The sequence below is a fragment of the Oncorhynchus keta genome, chromosome 27 (assembly GCF_023373465.1).
Source record: "Oncorhynchus keta strain PuntledgeMale-10-30-2019 chromosome 27, Oket_V2, whole genome shotgun sequence".
Taxonomy (NCBI): domain Eukaryota; kingdom Metazoa; phylum Chordata; class Actinopteri; order Salmoniformes; family Salmonidae; genus Oncorhynchus; species Oncorhynchus keta.
Window position 1 is genome coordinate 28513884 of NC_068447.1, and position 23209 is coordinate 28537092.

General features: G+C 46.4%; 1 protein-coding gene across 6 annotated transcripts in view; it reads left to right on the forward strand.

Annotated features, from left to right (window-relative positions):
• Nucleotides 1-23209, forward strand: part of LOC118359714 (protein SOGA1-like) — a 90537-nt gene that overhangs the window by 4894 nt on the left and 62434 nt on the right. For 3 of the 6 annotated variants that reach the window (XM_052482079.1, XM_052482082.1, XM_052482081.1), the window contains exons 1-3: nucleotides 506-3697; nucleotides 7250-7474; nucleotides 14505-14663. In XM_052482079.1, the coding sequence (XP_052338039.1) occupies nucleotides 2786-3697; nucleotides 7250-7474; nucleotides 14505-14663 (1296 nt within the window). In that variant the 5' untranslated portion in view covers nucleotides 506-2785. Of the gene's footprint in view, nucleotides 1-504; nucleotides 3698-7249; nucleotides 7475-14504; nucleotides 14664-23209 lie in introns of those variants that run through there. The other 3 variants (XM_052482083.1, XM_052482080.1, XM_052482084.1) reach the window with 3 other exon arrangements.

Genomic DNA, 23209 nt, shown 5'->3' on the forward strand with positions numbered 1-23209 from the left:
TGTGTGTGTGTGTGTGTGTGTGTGTGTGTGTGTGTGTGTGTGTGTGTGTGTGTGTGTGTGTGTGTGTGTGTGTGTGTGTGTGTGTGTGCACAACTGAGCAAGAAGACAAGTGTACATTAGAGTGTCTAGTTTGAGAAGGAGACGCCTCACAAGTCCTCAACTGGCAGCTTTATTAAATAGTACCTGCAAAACACTAGTCTCAACGTCAACAGTGAAGAGGTGACTCTGGGATTCTGGCCTTCTAGGCAGAGTTCCTCTGTCCAGTGTCTGTGTTCTTTTTCCCATCTTAATCTTTTCTTTTTATTGGCCAGTCTGAGTTATGGCTTTTTCTTTGCAACTCTGCCTAGAAGGCCAGCATTCTGGAGTCGCCTCATCAATGTTGACGTTGAGACTGGTGTTTTACGAGTACTATTTAATGAAGCTGCCAGTTGAGGACTTGTGAGGCTTCTGTTTCTCAAACTAGACACTAATGTACTTGTCCTCTTGCTCAGGTGTGCACCGGGGCCTCCCACTCCTCTTTCTGTTATGGTTAGAGCCAGTTTGCGCTGTTCTGTGAAGGGAGTAGTTCACAGCATTGTACGAGATCTTCAGTTTCTTGTCGATTTCTCGTATGGAATAGCCTTAATTTCTCAGAATAAGAATAGACTGATGAGTTTCAGAAGAAAGTTATTTATTTCTGGCCATTTTGAGCCTGTAATCGAACCCACAAATGCTGATGCTCCAGATACTCAACTAGTCAAAAGAAAGCCAGTTGTATTGCTTATTTAATCTGACAACAGTTTTCAACTGTGCTAAAATAATTGCAAACGGGTTTTCTAATGATCAATTAGCCTTTTAAAATGATACACTTGGATTAGCTAACACAACGTGCCATTGGAACACAGAAGTGGTGGTTGCTGATAATGAGCCTCTCTACGCCTATGTAGATATTCCATAACAAATCTGCCATTTCCAGATACAATAGTCATTTACAACATTAACAATGTCTACACTGCATTTCTGATCAATTTGATGTTATTTTAATAGACAAAAAAATATGCTTTTCTTTCTAAAACAATTACATTTCTAAGTGACCCCAAACTTTTGAACGGAAGTGTATGTTTTTTTTTCTATTATGAATTTGAGGGAAGCAGTTGATAAATAAACCACGTCCTGGCCCATTTTGAAACTCGTCTACTCACGGACTGATAATTAGCTTATTTGTTCAATAACAAGCTTGTTCAGTCATGCGACCTTAAATCCCCAAAGTATCCGTTTTATCCTAGTGGAGAGAGTGGGGGGAAAAAGACAGTTTGATTAGGGTGTAGTCCTGGGTAGATTTAGGCTATGGCATGTTGTCTTCTTGAGATTTTCTGTTTCATTTCTTTCTTTCACGTTATCTGATGTTTTTCAGTGGAACAAGTCCCATTCCTTATGATGGACTACCATATTATAGGATAATTAGTGTGCTTGTCAGTAAGAACAGTACTGTTATTCCTTTTAGTATTTTATTATTCCACTTCTTCCCAATTTTGATGATGTAACTACTTATTGAAATCTAATATGCTTACTTGGGTGTTTGAAAATATATGACAAGAGGCTATGCATCTTTGTCCACATTCATGTAGGTAGGCTATGTCATTGATTGTAAGTCATGAAAACGAGAATATGCTGTATTGAAATGACTGTTATCCTCAATTATTTAGTCATTATAGTTGTGTGAAAGCTGCTAGGCAGAGATGGTAAGGGGTCTCTCAATAGCTCATAAACACAAAAGATCTTGCCTATGTATTGTAAGATGATAAGTATCTGCAACTAATCAGCCCCAACCACCTTTAGATTTGTTGTGAAGGTGGGGCAACTTGGAGAAATTAATTGTTATAGCAGGAACATTTTCAAACCCCCTGCACTTGGGGAACATACCCCCTGCAATACTTTCTTCAAGACCTATTTTAAAGGGATAGTTCACTGACATGAATTCATGTTTAACAATATTCTTAGTAGATCTAATATCTCTATGTTCATCACACAGTGCACCAGACTGAATCATTTATCTGTTGAAATTCCACCTCTGGCTTTGGGCCAATGTCCTGAAATCCTAGAAACGCCCCTGGTAAACATGTTCTATAAGCAGAAGTGTATGTGTTATTTGATGGATTTGGCCAGCTAAGAAAGGCAGGGGTTTCATTTGAAACATTGCCTAATTGTTTACCAGTAAATTTGGGCTGAATTAATTATATTTGTGTCATCCATTTCCTGCAAAGCTTTACACCAGCCGGCCTATACTGTCCAAATATTGTTTAAGTCTGAATTTAATAGCATATAGCCTATGTTTGTAGTAGGTCTGTGCATCCTCTACCGATTTATGTTTGTTTTTTTAACCTGTGCTTCTTGAAACGATCTACAAGTCTGGGTGGCAGCAGAGAGCTCTAAGTGATGCTGCATTTCCAGACAGCGATTCGCCACAGACAGAACCGCTTAAGCTGGGCGGAGAAAAAAACTCGCGAGCACACTTCCACTCTGTTTCTACCACTTCGGCGAGATAGAGTTGCATATGTTAGTGAAATATGAGTAGAAGATGTGCCAAAACCTAAACGGAATTAACCATAAAACATCATTAGGCCTACAGCGTGTTATGTTATTGTAGCCTAATTTGCCGTTTGCATCTCTATGCGCTGTTAAATCCGGTTTAATAGGGATTGCTGCAGTTTATTTGTTTGCAGTTGTGAGATAAAAGCTCGACTTCTTCTGCCTTTTTTGATAGGGGTTTCATTTCTGTTTTTCTGTAGTTGTCAAAGCGGAATGAATGACAAAGACAAAGGCGGATGTTAATTCGCCAACTCACTTTGTCTCGCCGAAGGAAAGGAGACACAGGCACAAAATGGAAAGCGGGACGGAGAGCGCCGACAGCGGGCAGGCGAAGCCTCAACAACAGCACCAGTTCGAGCAACAGCCCGTAGTGCAGCCCATTCAAGTCAACGCAAAGAAAAAAAATAATCGGGCTCCATCACCCGCCAGACCCAAGGATGTGCCTGGATGGTCCCTCACCAAGATCCGTGGAGGAATCGGTACACCAACACTGAGCGTTAAACCAGGATCCATACATTTAGGCAGCCGGGTGTCCAGGCGTAGTCCGGTTAGCGGGAAAGAGACGAAATCTGAGAAAGGAAAACTGACGGGAAAATCCACGGTATCGGTAGCCAGTGCCCAGAAGAGCAGCAGTAAATCGATGAAAGGTGGTCGGAGGAAAGTGTCCGATGCGAGCAACGCCTCCGACGACCAGAGCAAAGACTCCGGTTGCGCTGCGGGCAAACGTTCGTCAACGGATAGCAGTTCCGAGCTCTCGGATTGTGCCTCGGAGGAGAATAAACTATCCACGGACGCTCTGAGTAGTGACACCGAATCCAACAGCCGAGGCGGGGGTCTTGATGCCGATAAACCAAGCAGTGACTGCGGACATGGGCCACCGGATAGGGGTAGTCGTGGTGACCATCACGCCAAGACCCCAGTGGATAAGGACCGAATCTCCCTGGGAGTGGAGACCGTAGGGGGGAGCATATCTCCCGGGGATGAACGGTCTCTCACCTCGTTCGACAGCCGGGTGCCTGCCAGCACATCCCTAGCTTTCTCCGACCTGACGGAAGAGTTCGTGGATGGCATGCATGAAGAATTTGTCAGAGAAATCGAGGAACTGAGATCAGAGAACGATTACCTAAAAGTAAGCATATCTTTTCCAGATTTTCTTCAACTACAGAAATGCCTCCCTCAGATTGCTCTCATTTGTGAAAGAAAACAACAACAAAAAACCTACTCTCCAAGAACGGTTCTGTTCAAGGGGCAATCTGTAGTTGCTACCTACATGTTCTACGTATAAATGAATGATATTGTACTCATTGATTCTTGAAGAAAATAACTTAGAAATGCCCCATGAGCTTAGTTCAACTGTCATAGCCACACAGACAATCCAAAATATAAGCTTGTTTTACTCCAGTGTTGTAAACCACCACTATATGTTTAAAACATGGACTATTCATGGTGAAAACTATACTTTTGGATGGTCAGTACATGCAACCATATCTTTGTCTGTGAATTTGAAAGTGGTTACATTTGTTCAGCCCCAGCCTTCAATTTGTACTGAAACGGGGCAGGGATTTCACTTTGTTGTTGTTTCAACTGCTGAATGCAGCTTTAAGAGATGGAGCCGAACTACTGTTTTCATTGGATCAACAAAAAAACCTAGATTCATTTGCATAAAATATTCAAGCATAATTACTGTTTTGAACTTCAAGTTTAAAAAATCAGGGCAAACACAAATTGGCCACATAGCCAACAACTTCTTAAGTGCAAGATTGTTAACTCATCCTCACTCTTGTCCAAAAACAACAAAACACCACCCTTTGAAGGAACAGCGATTTAGGGTGGTCAGTGTTATCTCAGAATAGAAACCCAATGTTTCCTCAGCTGATGATGGTCAGGTGGTTAGTGAATTCCCAACACATCAGAGGTGGTTTCAGGGGCTCATCCGTTACACACGGGATGATTACAGTGACATGGTTAAGACAGCTTGACTAATTGTATTTTATCATCCAATATCATTGCCACACGTCACGGAGACTGCCTCAGTGGGGGAGCTTAATAATTCATTGAATTATCCCACAGGCCTGTGTGCAGAGGCGCGCCATGACAACGGGTTATCCAATCAACTTCTAGGTTACCTTAAGCACATTTTCTTTCTTTGGAATTAGAATGATGATTATTATGGTATACATAGGCCTCCCTAGGCTACTATGTGGTGGCCATCTAAGATCAAAAGTCCACCAGGACAGTCATGCACACTTCCACAATCATGCTAGATTTTTTTGATTGATTGCTGACCATAATCATCAAATCCAGCTGACTGATTGATATTTATTTTACTAGGCAAGTCAGTTAAGAACAAGTTTTTATTTTCAATGACATCCCTGATGGAACAGTGAGTTAACTGCCTTGTTCAGGGGCAGAACGGCAGATTTTTTACCTTGTCTGTCTGGGGATTTCGATCTTCTAACCTTTGGGTTACTAGTCCAACGCTGTAACCACGAGGCTACCTGCTGATTACCACAGACAGCCATGGGGAAACACATCCTTTTATATTAGTCAGTGTAATTGGTGGTAAAAATCAGGTCATGCGTGCAGCCATAGTAGTACCAGACCTCCACCACTGCATTCATTCATCCCCTGCTTCTGTTCTCAGGTCCTCTACACACCTGTTGGACTATTGCAGCTGTTTTCTGGAGGTAGCCTGCCTTGTGCAGATGCTGCAGTCGAGTGTGCCTACCGTCCTCATTCCACACATCATTGTTTGTACCGGGCTGTACTAGTGACGAGCTCTGCAGTGGTTGACCCACATTCCCCTGTCTTCTATCAGCGTGCGCTGCACGGCAGCCCTCCGCACATTAGCCATGCGATAAAATGCTTCTATTTACTACTACTACTACTACACATTTCATCCACCACCACCCTTATACATATTTGATCTGCCTTATCACTATCCCATTGTCAGGGGGGTTGAGGGATTTGGGCTAATGCCTCTCATACTGCACACTGTGTTGTTATGTAGGTAGTAGTAGGTAATGCAGGTTAAGCCCCTAAGGCTTTTTGTGTTTGAAATAAATCATAAATCATTTAAATCATAACATTGTTATTATTCAGGTATTTGTCAGCTGGGAAAAGTTCAGTTCTGTATTAATCTCAGTGTTCTGTAGGGGTTTACCCCTGGACTGGTTATGTACTACCAGTTATGATGGGGTTGTTATATACATTGTTAATAATTCTGAGAGGAAGATACATACACATCCTGCCAAGGAGACAATGACAATGATGGTGTTGATGACTGATCAGATGCTGACATATACTGTACATTAATGATTAGAATGAGTATAATGATTGGCTCATCAAGACCCTGTATATGGTAGGTAAGCATTTCCAACTATTCTCACCCCTCTTCTCTCCTCCATCCTTCCCCCCTCCTCTCTCCTCCATCCTTCCTCTCTCCTCCATCCTTCCTCTCTCCTCCACCCCGATATCCTCTCCTCCGTCCTTCCCCGATCATCTCTGCACCATCCTTCCCCCCACCTCTCTCCTCCATCCTTCCCCCTCCTCTCTCCCTATCCTCCCCATCCTCTCTCCATCATCCTTCCCCCATCCTCTCTCCTCCATCCTTCCCCCATCCTCTCTTCCATCCTCCCCCCCCATCCTCTCTCCTCCATCCTTCCCCCATCCTCTCTCCTCCATCCTCTCTACTCCATCCTTCCCCATCCTCTCCTCCATCCTTCCCCCATCCTCTCTACTCCATCCTTCCCCCATCCTCTCTACTCCATCCTTCCCCCATCCTCTCTACTCCATCCTTTCCCCATCCTCTCTACTCCATCCTTTCCCATCCTCTCTACTCCATCCTCCATCCATCCTTCCCCCATCCTCTCTCCTCCATCCTTCCCCCATCCTCTCTCCTCCATCCTTCCCCCATCCCTCTCCTCCATCCTTCCCCCATCCTCTCCTCCATCCTCCATCCTTCTTCCATCCTTCCCCCATCCTCTCTCTTCCATCCTCCCCCATCCTCTCTCCTCCATCCTTCCCCCATCCTCTCTCCTCCATCCTTCCCCCATCCTTCCCCATCCTCTACTCCATCCTTCCCCCATCCTCTCTACTCCATCCTTCCCCCATCCTCTCTACTCCACCCTTCCCCCATCCCTCTCCCCTCCATCCTTCCCCATCCTCTCTCCTCCATCCTTTCCCCATCCTCTCTACTCCATCCTTCCCCATCCTCTCTCCTCCATCCTTCCCCCATCCTCTCTCCTCCATCCTTCCCATCCTCTCTCTTCCATCCTTCCCCCATCCTCTCTCTTCCATCCTCCCCCATCCTCTCTACCCCATCCTTCCCCCATCCTCTCTCCTCCATCCTTCCCCCATCCTTCCCCCATCCTCTACTCCATCCTTCCCCCATCCTCTCTACTCCATCCTTCCCCCATCCTCTCTCCTCCATCCTTCCCCCATCCTCTCTCCTCCATCCTTCCCCCATCCTCTCTACTCCATCCTTCCCCCATCCTCTCTACTCCATCCTTCCCCCATCCTCTCTACTCCATCCTTCCCCCATCCTCTCTACTCCATCCTTCCCCCATCCTCTCTACTCCATCCTTCCCCCATCCTCTCTACTCCATCCTTCCCCCATCCTCTCTACTCCACTCCTCCCCCATCCTCTCTACTCCATCCTTCCCCCATCCTCTTTCCCCAGGATGAGATGGAGGAGCTGCGCTCTGAGATGTTGGAGATGAGGGATATGTACATGGAGGAGGATGTGTACCAGCTGCAGGAGCTGAGGCAACAGTTTGATCAGGCCAACAAGACCTGCCGCATCCTGCAGTACCGCCTCCGCAAGGCCGAGAGACGCAGCCTCCGCGTGGCCCAGACGGGACAGGTAGACGGGGAACTCATCCGGACCCTGGAGCAGGACGTCAAGGTGAGGGGAGAGGGAGAACATCTGGATGGAACTGTCTTTGTAAGGGTGGGGTGTGTCTGTCATCATCGACTTCGATGGACAGCTACGGTGGTGTGTGTGGGAATGTGTGTGTATGCGTGTGTACAGGCCAATGCATATGTTAGCAACACAAACAGAAACTTGAAGAGATACTGATCATTGGGTAAATTGCTAGAATTTAGGTGTTCACAGACTTCTGGAAACTTCAAAGATAGGGGGATAACAGATCATAGGACAAAAGTTACATTTGGCTTTAAATGCATCCATTCACAAACCATTGATGGGATTTCTTGTTAGGAGAGACATTTCTGGTTGTGGGTCTTCCTACTGACCTGAGGCTATGGTTACACATCCCAAATACACAGCTGTTTGTGAACCATTTCCATGTGACAGTAGCACAATGAGGTCTTTCTCAGAAATCGGGGAAGGAGGGAAGAGAGGGGGAGAGGAGAGTGGAGGGTGATGATGTCATCCCCGAAGGCCGGCCGCTGTCCCTCATTAAAGACGGTCCAGTTGTATATCTTTAAAAAAAGAGAGAGAAAGAAACGGGAAGAAAAGCACCCCTTCTTTCTGGCAATCAAAATATTATGCCTCTGAGCGGTGTTTCTGTGCTGACTCTGGGGGATAAGGAATTGGTCTGGCTCCCGAGTTAGGTCCTCAGCAGCCAATCGGGGCGCAGCGGGAGGGTGCAAGGCTCTCCAGGCCGGGGGAAGCTAGTCAAAAAAGGCTGTTAACACAGGAAACCAAAAACAAACCACAGGGATGTGACCCCGGTAGTCTCTGCTCTCCGCCATCTCTCTCTCCGTATTCCTAAACAGCCCAGTCTCTCAACACATACCTGATTGTTTCCTCTAGCTACCAACTACACCAGGTCAAATGTTCCCTTGTTCCCTCAAATTGGGTTTAAACACTCCCATGCCCTCCCGACTCACTCCAAACTGAATTCATCTGAACAGTGAGGCTGGCTTTGTTCTCTGACAGTAGGGGTTAATCAAGCATCAAACCAAGCACTGGGGAAGGAAATGTGTGTCACATGTTTTAGAGGATTTAGGCTATATGTATTCCTAGTGATATTTGAGACCTGTCCTGTACCAGCCACTGTAAACCCTCTTTAACTTGAACACTAGCACGCTATGTTACATTCAGTGGATACAAGTTGTTTCAACACATTGGGGAAGGTTCTTTAGACCAAAAAAATACTCAGTCTTTATTAGTCACATAGTACTCAACCAACATCACATAAAATAACATACTGTATGTTGATAAGGCTGTGGGGAGGGGTGTGTACCCTTGCATGCATACAGTTTTCACATGTGTGTGATATCTGGAGATGGTCATGGGATACCCCTGGTCATTTTCTGGCCTCTGACCCACTGTCCTAATTCCAGAGCTATGAAACATCTGGGTCTGATACAGTAAATAGAAAACAGTGAGGTCTACCACAATGTCAATGGGATATACACTAAGGGAAATACACTATTTGCTCCAAGAATGTCCAGTAGGATATGGAATTAGTCTTGCATTACACTGTCTGGGTCAGTGGTTTTTCTTCAAGGCAGCTAGCTAGCTTCACTGTTTACTTGGCTCAGGTGTGAAAGATACCATATCCTTCCCTTCTGAGCTTCACATGTACAGGATGTGTGGGCTAAGATTCCATGTACTCATAGCAATAGACGAGTTGCATATTTTATTTTAATTCCATTTTTTATTGAACCTTTATTTAACTAGGCAAATCAGTTAAGAACACATTCTTATTTACAATGACGGCCTACCAAAAGGCAAAAGGCCTTCTGCGGGGATGGGGGCTGGGATAAAAAAAAAATGTTTTTTTAAATACAATATAAATATAGGACAAAACACACATCACAATAAGAAAGACAACATAACACTACATAAAGAGAGACCTACGACAACAACATAGCATTTTAGCAACACAACATAACAACAACATGGTATAGTAGCAACACAACATGGTAGCAGCAGAAAACATGGTACAAACATTATTGGGCACAGACAACAGCACAAAGGTCAGGAAGGTAGAGACAACAATACATAACGTTAAGCAGCCACAACTGTCAGTAAGAGTGTCCATGATTGAGTCTTTGAATGAAGAGTTTGAGATAAAACTGTCCAGTTTGAGTGTTTGTTGCAGCTCGTACCAGTCGCTAGAGGAGAGGAGCGACCCAGGGATGTGTGTGTTTTGAGGACCTTTAACAGAATGTGACTGGCAGAATGGGTGTTGTACAGTATGTGGGGGATGAGGGCTGCAGTAGATATCTCAGATAGGGGGGAGTGAGGCTTAGGAGGGTTTTATAAATAAGCATCAACCAGTGTGTCTTGCGACATCTATACAGAGATGACCAGATTACAGAGGAGTACAGAGTGCAGTGATGTGTCCTATAAGGAGCATTGGTGGCAAATCTGATGGCCAAATAGTAAAGGACATCTAGCCGCTCGAGAGCACCCTTACCTGCCGATCTATAAATTATGTCTCCGTAATCTAGCATGGGTAGATTACAGTCAACTGTTCGCTGCTCTGGCCCCCCAATGGTGGAACAAACACCCTCACGACGCCAGGACAGCGGAATCAATCACCACCTTCCGGAGACACCTGAAACCCCACCTCTTTAAGGAATACCTAGGATAGGATAAGTAATCCTTCTCACCCCCCTAAAAGATTTAGATGCACTATTGTAAAGTGGCTGTTCCACTGGATGTCATAAGGTGAATGCACCAATTTGTAAGTCGCTCTGGATAAGAGCGTCTGCTAAATGACTTAAATGTAAATGTAAATGACTTAAATGGTAGGATGGTCATCTGAATCAGGGTTAGTTTGGCAGCTGGGGTGAAAGAGGAGTGATTATGATAGAGGAAACCAAGTCTAGATTTAACTTTAGCCTGCAGCTTTTAAATGTGCTGAGAGAAGGACATTGCACCGTCTAGCCATACTCCCAAGTACTTGTATGAGGTGACAAACCTCAAGCTCTAAACCCTCAGAGGTAGGAATAACACTGGTGAGGGGAGGGGCATTGTTCTTACCAAACCACATGACCTTTGCTGTTGATGTAAATTGAGAAGAGCGTGGGGCCTAGGATCGAGCTTTGCTGTACTCCCTTGGTGACAGGATGTGGCTGAGACAGCAGATTTTCTGACTTTTTGTACTGCACTCTTTGAGAGAGGTAGTTAGCAAATCAGCCCAAAGACCCCTCAGAGACACCAATACTCCTTACCCGGTCCACAAGAATGGAATGGTCTACCGTATCAAAAGCTTTAGCCAAATCAATACAAATAGCAGCACAATATTGCTTAGCATATAGGGAGGGAAAGGAGAGGTTAGTGTGAGAGGGAGATGAGAGTGGATTCCCTCTCTCTCTCTCCACTTTCCCTCTCTCCATCCCTCTCTTAGCAGCAGACAAATAAATCATATATGCCATTTAGCAGACACTTTTATCCAAAGCAACTTAGTCATGCGTACATGGATTTTACATATGGGTGGTCCCGGGAATCAAACATACTACCCTGATGTTACAAGCGCCATGCTCTACCAACTGAGCTACAAAGGACTGCAGATAACAGCTGGGCAGCAGTAAGAGCAGCATCCTGGAGATACCATACACATAGAAACCGTCTCTATGTGTCAGTCAGGCAGGCTCCCGTTCAGAGAGCCGATTGGCTTGCTCATGGAGTTCCAGGAAGTGTTGTTGATCCCTGTGCCTGCTGCCTGCTCAGCACGGCACTAGCAGGAGCGTGTGTGGGATGCCCACAGTGTGGATTATACTGTAACCACTAAACAACTGTCGTGCAGAGGTTGGCTCTTTAACAGCTGGGGAGCCTTTTTATATATACACAGAATGGAAGAAGATGTACTATTCTCTGTTTCTGGAGGCTGCAACAGGAAGGATAACAACTAGATGATAGGTACATAAAAGTGCACCAGTTGGGTGAGCCTGTTCGCTGATACTGCAATACTGGATCCCATCATCATTTAAATAGCTAAGATTTATAGTATATACTCTATATAGTATATACTCAATGCTTTCATAGAGTATGCTCTCCTTTGTAAGCACTTTCTTAGCTCATTAAAGTAGAAAATACAATATCTCTTTAAGACATACTTTACAGTAAAGTCAGTAAGACATCGGCTAATCAAGTTGGCAACATTGCAAATGGCAGCCTATTCCCTAAATAGTGCTCTACTTTTGAGCAGAACCCTATGAGCCCTGTTCAAAAGTAGTTCACTACATACGGAATAGGCTGCCATTTGTGACGTAGCCATGGCCAATGCTTTACACACTCCCCCATCCTGCGCTTACTGCCAACATGCAAAACCCTGATGATAAAATGTACAGGGAAGTCTTTGGAAAACGGCAGTGTGAGGAACAGTTGGAGCTGTGACAATGCTGACAGGCAGGATCAGAGAGCGAACAGGGATCTGCTTCAGCAAGCACACACACACATTCCAATGCACGCATGCAAGCAAATACACATACGCGCATGTAGACACACACACACACACACACACACACACACACACACACACACACACACACACACACACACACACACACACACACACACACACACACACACACACACACACACACACACACACACACACACACACACACACAAATACATGAAAGACGCCCTTTTGATGGTTAAATGTCTCCTTTTGATTTTGTCTGACTCTGTCCAGTGGACCACAGAGAATAGAGGGCATCTCAAGTGTATAGGTAGGAGGGCTGGCTGATAGATGTTTGAAGGCTGGGACTTGACCATAATGTACCAGTCACTCCCCCCTACATACACACTGACTCTATGCCTGTCACATCCTCTAGTGCCAGCTGGGGCCTCTCTCACCAATGCTAAAACCGCTCGTTGGGTGACCCTAGACGGTGATTTCTTCCAACTATTGGTTAAGGTTAAGATTGGGAGAGAGCAAGCTGATCCTAGATCTGTACCTAGGGGGTACTCAAGGTGTTTTTTCTCTTTACATATCAAAGCATTATATTTATTGGGAGGTGAGGGCAGACAAAGCAGTGTTTGGAAAGGAGCTTAACTGCGAGAGGGAGAGTCCTCTCATTGAATGTGTGTTAAGTTAACAGGCCATTAATAAAGGCTGTTGTTTACTGCCAATGGGGCCCAATCACCATAAAGCATCAAAGTCTAAAAACTGAGCCTGGAAACCTCCCAGAACGCTAATGAAAGAGGCATTGATTTGACCATGCAGTCCGTCTCCCCGCCTGTCCCCCTTCTCCCTTCTACAGTACGGAGAGGAGAGGGCAGAGAGGGAGAGGCAAAGAAGTATAAGGAAAGAGAGAAAGATAATCACAGATTTGTGTGTGTATAAAGGTGAATAAAAATGTGGTTTGTAAATAATATATTGTCTCTGTCTCTGTTGTTTTCCTTCCTTAAAAGTGAAGGACAGCATTAAAAACAGCCAAGCAACACACAAAGGGAGATACGTAGGAGAGAGTGAGAGAAATTAATTAGAGCATGGTGGTGAACTGGGCAGTTGGTCCAGCTCAGAGTGGGCAGCACAGAGGGGCATTGTGGTTCCCAGCTGCACATTGGCTCTGATTCAGGGGCAGAGAGAATACCCCAATACACACACACACACACAGACACACACACACACAGGCCCTGTTTCCTGTCACCCCCTTCCTCATTCAATGAGATCAGCACTGTACCATCCTATACCAATAGACTCCCATCTCATGCTATGATGATGCAAAGAGGGAGACACGTATAGAGTACGGGTGAAAAGGAAAGAATAATAATGTGCCTTGTATCATTCTGGTTACATTTTCAATATAAAGTGTTTCCAGAACATTTGACATAAAGATGACAATCCACTCAAATGTTGTGGATATGTTTCCCATCTACCGTATGAATATGTACCCGTGACATGTCACCTCTTTTCCATATAAACCATTAGAACCAGGCAGTTGGATTTGCTTTTGGATTGAACAACCTGTTATAGTGCCCTGTGATATACAGTCTCACACACACACACACACACACACACACACACACACACACACACGGTTCTTTGTTATGATCAAATCTGCACCTTATGTTGTTGTTGGCCCAACAGAACATCATACACTCATCTGGATAGGGTCTGTGTTTATCCCCAACTGTGTTTAATGGCCTTCCAACCGCTCAGAGGAACACAACTTTAAAGGGCCAGTGCTGTCAAAAACGTGATTTTCCTCCGTTTTATATATATTTCCACACTATGAAGTTGGAGTAATAATATGAAATTGTGAAAATTATGATAATGCCCTTTCAGTGTAAGAGCTGTTTGAAAAGACCGCCTGAGTTTTGGCCTGCCTGGTGACATCGCCAGGCGGTAAATTAGTTAACAGACCAATAAGAAAGAGAGTTCCAATAACAGCTAGTTTTCAGATTGTCCCTCCCCACTCAGACCACTACCAGACAGTCTTAACATAGTTGTTGCTTGAGAAATTCCCTTTGCTAAGAAGCATTTTTTGTTTCATTTGGACCCTTTTCATTGAAAACAATCCCAGTGAGGTACTTAATTGTCACCCAGAAATGATTTGATAATGAGTTAGAAACGGCTGCATTGGGCCTTTTAAGAAGATCAGCTGGTTATAACAGTCTTGTTCTGTAGCGACATGTCAACACATGATTATCTCAGAGCTGCTCTCTGCTCCACTCCTACACATATTAGTGATAATGCTGGGTCATACTATCCAACTAATGTGTTACTTACTGCTGTAACACATTCGTGATAAGCTACAGTATGGTGTGATTTATTACTGTGCTGTGAAGACACCATTAGTAGAGAGCCATACATTTCTTAGGCATATATATGTGGCCATACTTTAAATAAATGACTTTTTACAGTGTGAAGGCTTTATAGGGCATTTATAGTATGACTCATTTAGTCCTTTAGTGTGACTCTGGATCATGGCATGCGGATCATACTGATGCTGACCACCCTCCCTCATGTCTTCTCTCTCTTCTCTCCTCCTTTGGACGTCAGGTGGCTAAAGACGTGTCCATCCGGCTGCACAATGAGTTGGACTCTGTGGAGAAGAAGAGGGGTCGTCTGGAGCAGGAGAACGAGGAGCTGAGGGTCAGGCTCCAGGACCTAGAGGTGGCCAAGCAGGTCCTGCAGGCTGAGATGGAGAAGCAACGAGAGGTAAGACATGGTGGACTGCCAGGCTGGGAGGGGTGGGATTGGGCTGAGCTGGGTTTACTATGGTCGGGCCGTGTTGAGAGGTAAGACATGGTGGACTGCCAGGCTGGGAGGGGTGGGATTGGGCTGAGCTGGGTTTACTATGGTCGGGCCGTGTTGAGAGGTAAGACATGGTGGACTGCCAGGCTGGGAGGGGTGGGATTGGGCTGAGCTGGGTTTACTATGGTCGGGCCGTGTTGAGAGGTAAGACATGGTGGACTGCCAGGCTGGGAGGGGTGGGATTGGGCTGAGCTGGGTTTACTATGGTCGGGCCGTGTTGAGAGGTAAGACATGGTGGACTGCCAGGCTGGGAGGGGTGGGATTGGGCTGAGCTGGGTTTACTATGGTCGGGCCGTGTTGAGAGGTAAGACATGGTGGACTGCCAGGCTGGGAGGGTGGGATTGGGCTGAGCTGGGTTTACTATGGTCGGGCCGTGTTGAGAGGTAAGACATGGTGGACTGCCAGGCTGGGAGGGGTGGGATTGGGCTGAGCTGGGTTTACTATGGTCGGGCCGTGTTGAGAGGTAAGACATGGTGGACTGCCAGGCTGGGAGGGGTGGGATTGGGCTGAGCTGGGTTTACTATGGTCGGGCCGTGTTGAGAGGTAAGACATGGTGGACTGCCATGCTGGGAGGGGTGGGATTGGGCTGAGCTGGGTTTACTATGGTCGGGCCGTGTTGAGAGGTAAGACATGGTGGACTGCCATGCTGGGAGGGGTGGGATTGGGCTGAGCTGGGTTCACTATGGTCGGGCCGTGTTGAGAGGTAAGACATGGTGGACTGCCAGGCTGGGAGGGGTGGGATTGGGCTGAGCTGGGTTTACTATGGTCGGGCCGTGTTGAGAGGTAAGACATGGTGGACTGCCAGGCTGGGAGGGGTGGGATTGGGCTGAGCTGGGTTTACTATGGTCGGGCCGTGTTGAGAGGTAAGACATGGTGGACTGCCAGGCTGGGAGGGGTGGGATTGGGCTGAGCTGGGTTTACTATGGTCGGGCCGTGTTGAGAGGTAAGACATGGTGGACTGCCAGGCTGGGAGGGGTGGGATTGGGCTGAGCTGGGTTTACTATGGTCGGGCCGTGTTGAGAGGTAAGACATGGTGGACTGCCGGGCTGAGTTTGGTTTGGCTGGGCTCGGTTGGGTTGACCACGGCTTTGTCTAGCTGGGCTGAGCTGAACTGGGTTTAGCTGGGTTTGGCTATAGGTTACACTGTGTTTAGATGGCTAGGTTAAGTAGGCTTTCTTCAATGGTCCATATAAATTCACCGGGCTTGGAATAAAAACGTTGACGTTTGGGACCTCATACATGGTCACACTGTACCACAATGATATGTTGTCTAGTATGTTGTGTAGAATGAAGAAGTGGGCGATTTGAGTTTTTTTGATAGAGAGTTGTGTTTTTGTTTGGACTGCTAACCATTTGGCGGTATGTTTACTGGACAGAGTTGAATAGAAAACCGTGGGAGGAAGCTGCTTTGTGCAAGTCTTTCTATCCTCATAAAAGCTTCCGTTAAAAACACTCTTTACTCTCTACAGATATTGCGTTATGCTCAGTTAATGCTCTCAGGAGAAATCAAATGTCCTCTTCTCTCAATCTCTGCCCTCCCTCTGTGTTAACTAATCTGGAGTGGACAAAAGGAGGCCCCTCTCTCCTGCCATCCCTTTATGGATGAGAGGAGAGCAGGGAGGGGGGCTGATAACTGACCGTAGCTTTGGCCAAGCTCTCAGAACCGGGGCTGGCTGGCTGGCTGGGTAGCTGGCTGTCTTGCTGACTGCGAAACAAACTTGCGCTCACTGACTGACTGGCTGTTTGGCTGGCTGGCTGTTTGGCTGGCTGTTTGGCTGGCTGGCTGGCTGGTTGGCTGGCTGTTTGGCTGGCTGGCTGGTTGGCTGGCTGGTTGGCTGGCTGGCTGTTTGGCTGGCTGGCTGGTTGGCTAGCTGTGTGGCTGGCTGGCTGGTTGGCTGGCTGGCTGGCTGGCTGGCTGGCTGGCTGGCTGGCTGGCTGGCTGGTTGGCTGGCTGGCTGGCTGGCTGTTTGGCTGGCTGGCTGGCTGGCTGCTTTGGCTGGCTGGCTGGTTGGCTAGCTGTGTGGCTGGCTGGCTGGTTGGCTGGCTGGCTGGCTGGCTAGCTGTGTGGTTGGCTGGCTGGTTGGCTGTCTGGCTGGTTGGCAGGCTATGCTAAACGGGGTACCGATGCTGTATTGTGCTTGCCCCATGGAAAAGAGAATTCTTTGCATAGCTGACACTTCTGATCCAGGACTGTTATGTGTGCCTGTCTATCCCTGGCTTCACTACCCACTCTGTCTCTGTTCTCAGTCAGTTTCAGTCAGTCTGAGAGAGAGAGAGAGAGAGAGAGAGAGAGAGAGAGAGAGAGAGAGAGAGAGAGAGAGAGGTAAATAATTGATTGGTATTCTGTGGCTCCTGTCTGGGTGTGTAAGTGATGCTGCTGTAGTATTGAGGTCGACCAGCTGCTTTGCCTGGCTAGCCCATTGGGTTCTGCTACTAGTTGATCTGCCTCCTGTGATATTAGACAAGCTGCTTTGCCTGGCCAGTCTTTCATCATGTAAATGGACTATAATGCATCAACCATCCACACTTCTAAACCAATTGAAATAGTTTTGGGTCAAGAGTAGGGGAGTCGGGGAACCGCTGAGGCTAAGTTAGGACAGCTCTCTCTCGATGATGATTAGATACATTTGAGTGGTTTTGGCTGCCTGGTTCTACTGCACGACTATGACCAGACACATGTTTGATAAGCAGAGATTGCACAAAAATGGACAAAGGAAAGTGGAATGATTGCAACCCCTTCCCTTTCCCAAAGAGACACAGAACACTGCTGATGAAGTTATTATCTCCTATCCCTGCTCATTCCCCCTCTCATTCCAAGAGCATTGATTCCCATTCCAGCTTTTTTGACCCTCTGAAGGTGATGAAGAAAAGTGAAGAAAAATTCCACAGGGCATATTTCCCTCCTTTCTTTCTCTCTCTTTAACTTGGTTTCCCTCTTTCTTTTTCTCATTCTCACTACCTCTCTCTCATTTTCACTCCTAGTCTCTCTCGTTCTCTACCAGTCTCTCTCTCTTTCTTGGAGGTTGTGGGCAGACTGGGCAGTGTTTTCTGTTTACTGGTGTGTTTGTGGACTCTCATTTATCCCAGAACAATGTTTATTTGTGGGCCCTCATTACCCCAGAACAGTGTTTATTTGTGGGCTCTCATTACCCCCAGAACAGTGTTTATTTCTGGGCTCTCATTACCCACAGAACAGCGTTTATTTGTGGGCTCTCATCACCCCAGAACAGTGTTTATTTGTGGGCTCTCATCACCCCAGAACAGTGTGATTTGTGGGCTCTCATCACCCCAGAACAGTGTGATTTGTGTGCTCTCATCACCCCAGAACAGTGTGATTTGTGGGCTCTCATCACCCCAGAACAGTGTGATTTGTGGGCTCTCATCACCCCAGAACAGTGTGATTTGTGGGCTCTCATCACCCCAGAACAGTGTGATTTGTGGGCTCTCATCACCCCAGAACAGTGTTTATTTCTGGGCTCTCATTACCCCAGAACAGTGTGATTTGTGGGCTCTCATCACCCCAGAACAGTGTGATTTGTGGGCTCTCATCACCCCAGAACAGTGTGATTTTTGTGGGCTCTCATCACCCCAGAACAGTGTGATTTGTGGACTCTCATTACCCCAGAACAGTGTGATTTGTGAACTCTCATCACCCCAGAACAAACAGTGTGATTTGTGGGCTCTCATCACCCCAGAACAAACAGTGTGATTTGTGGGCTCTCATCACCCCAGAACAGTGTGATTTTGTGGGCTCTCATTACCCCAGAACAGTGTGATTTGTGGGCTCTCATTACCCCAGAACAGTGTGATTTGTGGGCTCTCATTACCCCAGAACAGTGTGATTTTGTGGGCTCTCATTACCCCAGATCAGTGTGATTTGTGGGCTCTCATTACCCCAGAACAGTGTGATTTTGTGGGCTCTCATTACCCCAGAACAGTGTGATTTGTGGGCTCTCATTACCCCAGAACAGTGTGATTTGTGGGCTCTCATTACCCCAGAACAGTGTGATTTGTGGGCTCTCATTACCCCAGAACAGTGTAAATTTGTGGGCTGTCATTACCCCAGTACAGTGTGATTTTCTGGGCTCTCATTACCCCAGAACAGTATTTATTTGTGGGCTCTCATTACCCCAGAACAGTGTTTATTCTTGGGCTCTCATTACCCCAGAACAGGGTTTATTCGTGGGCTCTCATTACCCCAGAACAGTGTTTATTCGTGGGCTGTCATCACCCCAGAACAGTGTTTATTCGTGGGCTCTCATTACCCCAGAACAGTGTTTATTTGTGGGCTCTCATTACCCCAGAACAGTGTTTATTCGTGGGCTCTCATTGCCCCAGAACAGTGTTTATTCGTGGGCTCTCATCACCCCAGAACAGTGTTTATTCGTGGGCTCTCATCACCCCAGAACAGTGTTTATTCGTGGGCTCTCATCACCCCAGAACAGTGTTTATTCGTGGGCTCTCATCACCCCAGAACAGTGTTTATTCGTGGGCTCTCATTACCCCAGAACAGTGTTTATTCGTGGGCTCTCATCACCCCAGAACAGTGTTTATTCGTGGGCTCTCATCACCCCAGAACAGTGTGATTTTGTGGGAACAAGGCGTGGGCTGCTTAGGGACACAGACTTCTTTAGCAGTCGATCCCAACAGGGCCTAATGCACTCCCTTTGTTTTGCAACCACCGCTCATTTTGCCACTACTTTTCTAGGAAACACCGATCCTGCCCCCATTGTATATGTGAATTTCAGGAAGGGCCGTTGTCCTTTGTTTGTAAGGGGCTGGGGGAAGCATGTCCTTGAGCTAGAGAAGGGGAGGAGCCTAAGAGAGGCAAAGAGAAGATATGTGGAGCTAAAGGACATGTGATTGTGAGGTACGTCCTTATCAGTCACATGGTTGTTTCTCCCAATGAATGAATGGTTTTGTTCTGGGCTTGAGCCATTGATTATTCAGTATTTCACAACATGCAGATGAGCTGCTGAGGGTGTTTTCATGTGATGAGTAGTGGACAGTTAGGACTAGGACAGTGAACAACAGTGTGTTTTCTTTGGTACCTTGGACAATATTTCATCTTCTGTGTGGCACTGTGGCCCACTTTAGTTCCCACACAGTGGTGGTTATATTCAGTTAGGTTACAGTGACATGGGTCAGAAATGACACCACAGGCACACATACAGTAGTACACACCCTGTTCCACTGCATTAGGTGGGTTCTGAGTGCTTCTCCGTGGGTTTAATCTGGGATTCTGCACTCAGCTCCTGCCAACCAATCAGGTCGCTGTGGGCAATCACTGTCACTGTCTGTCTGTCTGTCTGTCTGTCTGTCTGTCTGTCTGTCTCTGTCTCTGTCTCTGTCTCTGTCTCTGTCTCTGTCTGAGTGCTCTGATTAGAACTCCTCACCTGCCTGCTAGTGGCCAAAGTGGATTGGGCTGAACTGGATCCCACCGTGCTGCAGACCTCCAGAACTGTAGACTGCTAGACCTGCAGACCGACAAACCTGTAGACTACTAGACCGACAGACCTGTAGACTGCTAGACCTACAGACCTGTAGACTGCTAGACCTGCAGACTGACAGACCTGTAGACTGCTCGACCTGCAGACCGACAGACCTGTAGACTGCTAGACCTGTAGACTGCTAGACCTGTAGACTGACAGACCTGTAGACTGCTAGACCTGCAGACCGACAGACCTGTAGACTGCTAGACCTGCAGACCGACAGACCTGTAGACTGCTAGACCTGCAGACCTGTAGACTGCTAGACCTGCAGACCGACAGACCTGTAGACTGCTAGACCTGCAGACCGACAGACCTGTAGACTGCTAGACCTGCAGAACTCCAGGTCGTAACAGAGCCTTCCCCGATAATGACTGTCTGGCTCATAAAATCAGAGCTGCTTACCCCTGGTCTAAACCTCTCCTAGCCTAAGAATTCTGCCAAATACAAACAAACCTGTTATGGACCATCATGGAATCAAAGTAGATGTGTTATGGAGGCACTGGATGGATGGTTGTTTTTCTGGGTCATTGTGATTGATCAGGACATCACTGTCTTAGGACTTGCAGTACTAAATAGGATGTAAATATAGAGACCTTTTCTTAGTCTAATGCCTGAAGGAGAGAGACATAAAATATCTTTACTGGCCAAATAGTTACACAATTTCAGGCACAATCTTTTATTTGACCAGGTAAGTTGACTGAGAACACATTCTCATTTACAGCAACAACCTGGGGAATAGTTACAGGGAAGAGGAGGGGGATGAATGAGCCAATTGGAAGCTGGGGATGATTAGGTGACCATGAGGGTATGAGGGCCAGATTGGGAATTTAGCCAGGACAGAGGGGTTAACACCCCTAATCTTACAAGTACAATGGGATCCTTAGTGACGACAGAGAGTCAGGACACCTGTTTCACGTCCCATTCGAAAGACGGCACCCTACACAGGCCAATGTCCCCAATCACTGCCCTGGGGCATCATTATATTTTTTTGACAAGAGGAAAGAGTGCCTCCTACAGGCCCTCTAACACCACTTCCAGCAGCATCTGGTTTCCCATCCAGGGACCGTCCCTGCTTAACTTCAGAGGTAAGCCAGTAGTGGGATGCAGAGTGGTATGCTGCTGACTTACTTCATGCTAATGTTAAAACCAAGCCCCCCTCTTTGTCCACTCTATATAGAACCACTCTCACGCTCCACGCCTCTGTAAAGTCATCCTTTGCGATTCACCAGTTTACAGTAGGCCTTTCTTCTTTTGTCCTCTATTGGTTCATCAAGCAAGGGTGAAGGCCGATGATGTCACATCAGACCATCAGACACGTGCATGCTCATGCACCCAGGTGGACACACACACACACACACACACACACACACACACACACACACACACACACACACATCTCACTACAAAATAAACACATACAGAACAGACTGTGTCACAAAACACATATACACATGTATCCATGTAACACATCTTGGAGCTGCACGGGCCATTTCCTCATTTATGAGTAAGGCACAGCCAACCAAACTCTGTGTTGAATTTTTCAAACACACGCACATTTACCCCCTAAGGGATCGCAAGGTAATTTCATGCTCCAATAAAAATACACATGAAAATTGAGAAGAGTCATGTCAAGTGTGGAATGGATCCTTACACAGCGACCTGAGGCTCTTGGCTCCTACTCCTCATTACAGAGTGAAAACACTGTGGACATAGAAACACAAATAATGGTCTGGGGGGGTTTTCATGGTTCGGACTGGGCCCCTTAGTTCCATTGAAGGGAAATCTGAACGCTATAGCACACAATGACATTCTGGATGAATAGCAAAAAAAAGGGGGACCAACACCATATTAACGCTTGTGATTTTGGAATGAGATGTTCGACGGGCAGGTGAAGGGGGAACTGGGGGGATAGACGGTTTTATCGATAGCCTTACCTTTCCTCACTAAGGCTTAGTGGTGAAAATGAATTGCTCTCCAGAGTGCATCTGTTCTGTACCAGTGTGTGGGTGTACATATGTGCGTGCATGTGTGTGTTTGTGTGTGTGTGATAGTGTGTGCTTTAGTGTGTGTGTGATTCTAAACAGCTCCTGATTGGAGAATTATACATGAATTATATATACTTATGTCAGAGTAATCTGCTCACTAGACCGTGTTTCATAAAGCTGCAAGATTCCGCTTCAATGAACAAACTGCTTCCAGCTAAGCATACGACCGAAGGGAGTCATTGAGAGATCTCGCATGCAGCTCCTTTTCATATTTCCTTATCGGAGGACACAAAGAGACCCTGTCGGACATTTTCACAGGGGAAGAAACCCAAACCCAGGGATGTGTCGTGTCATGTATGATGTTTGGCACATTTCTATTCTCTACGGGGAGCAGGGCCCGTCAGACCGAGCTGTGATTATGTTGGAATGGGTAATAGGCCTCATGTCCTGGCAGGTCATTTGTAAAGTCCGCCGCCACACCCCGTCTATTTATTGCTTGCGTTTATTATTTTTCTATTTTTGGGAAAGGCCCATTTTGGGAAAGGCATTGTTGGGAAAGGCCCATAAGTAAGCATTTCACTGTTAGTCTACACCTGTTGTTTACCAAGCATGTGACAAATAACCTTTTATTTTATTTGACCTGACTGCATTGGCCTAATTATTCATATTTTTACCAGAAGCCTATTGGGAGATGTGGTTAAAATAAGATCCCTGTCTTCCTACCAGACAGAGGCCATGACATCATCAACATGCTGCCAGAGGCTCCTGTGTTTACTGTGATATGCAACAAGTTCATGTGAATTGGCTGTTGACACGATATTGGCTATGCTGTTGCTCTAGGTATATTAGCCTCAAAGTCACTTCAAATTGTAAAAAGCTTTACAAAGAGGCTTACTGTATAAAGCCTATAATAGGCCTATTACAGATCCCTAAGACAGGAAAACAACACAGCCATTTTAGCAAGTTGGTAGAA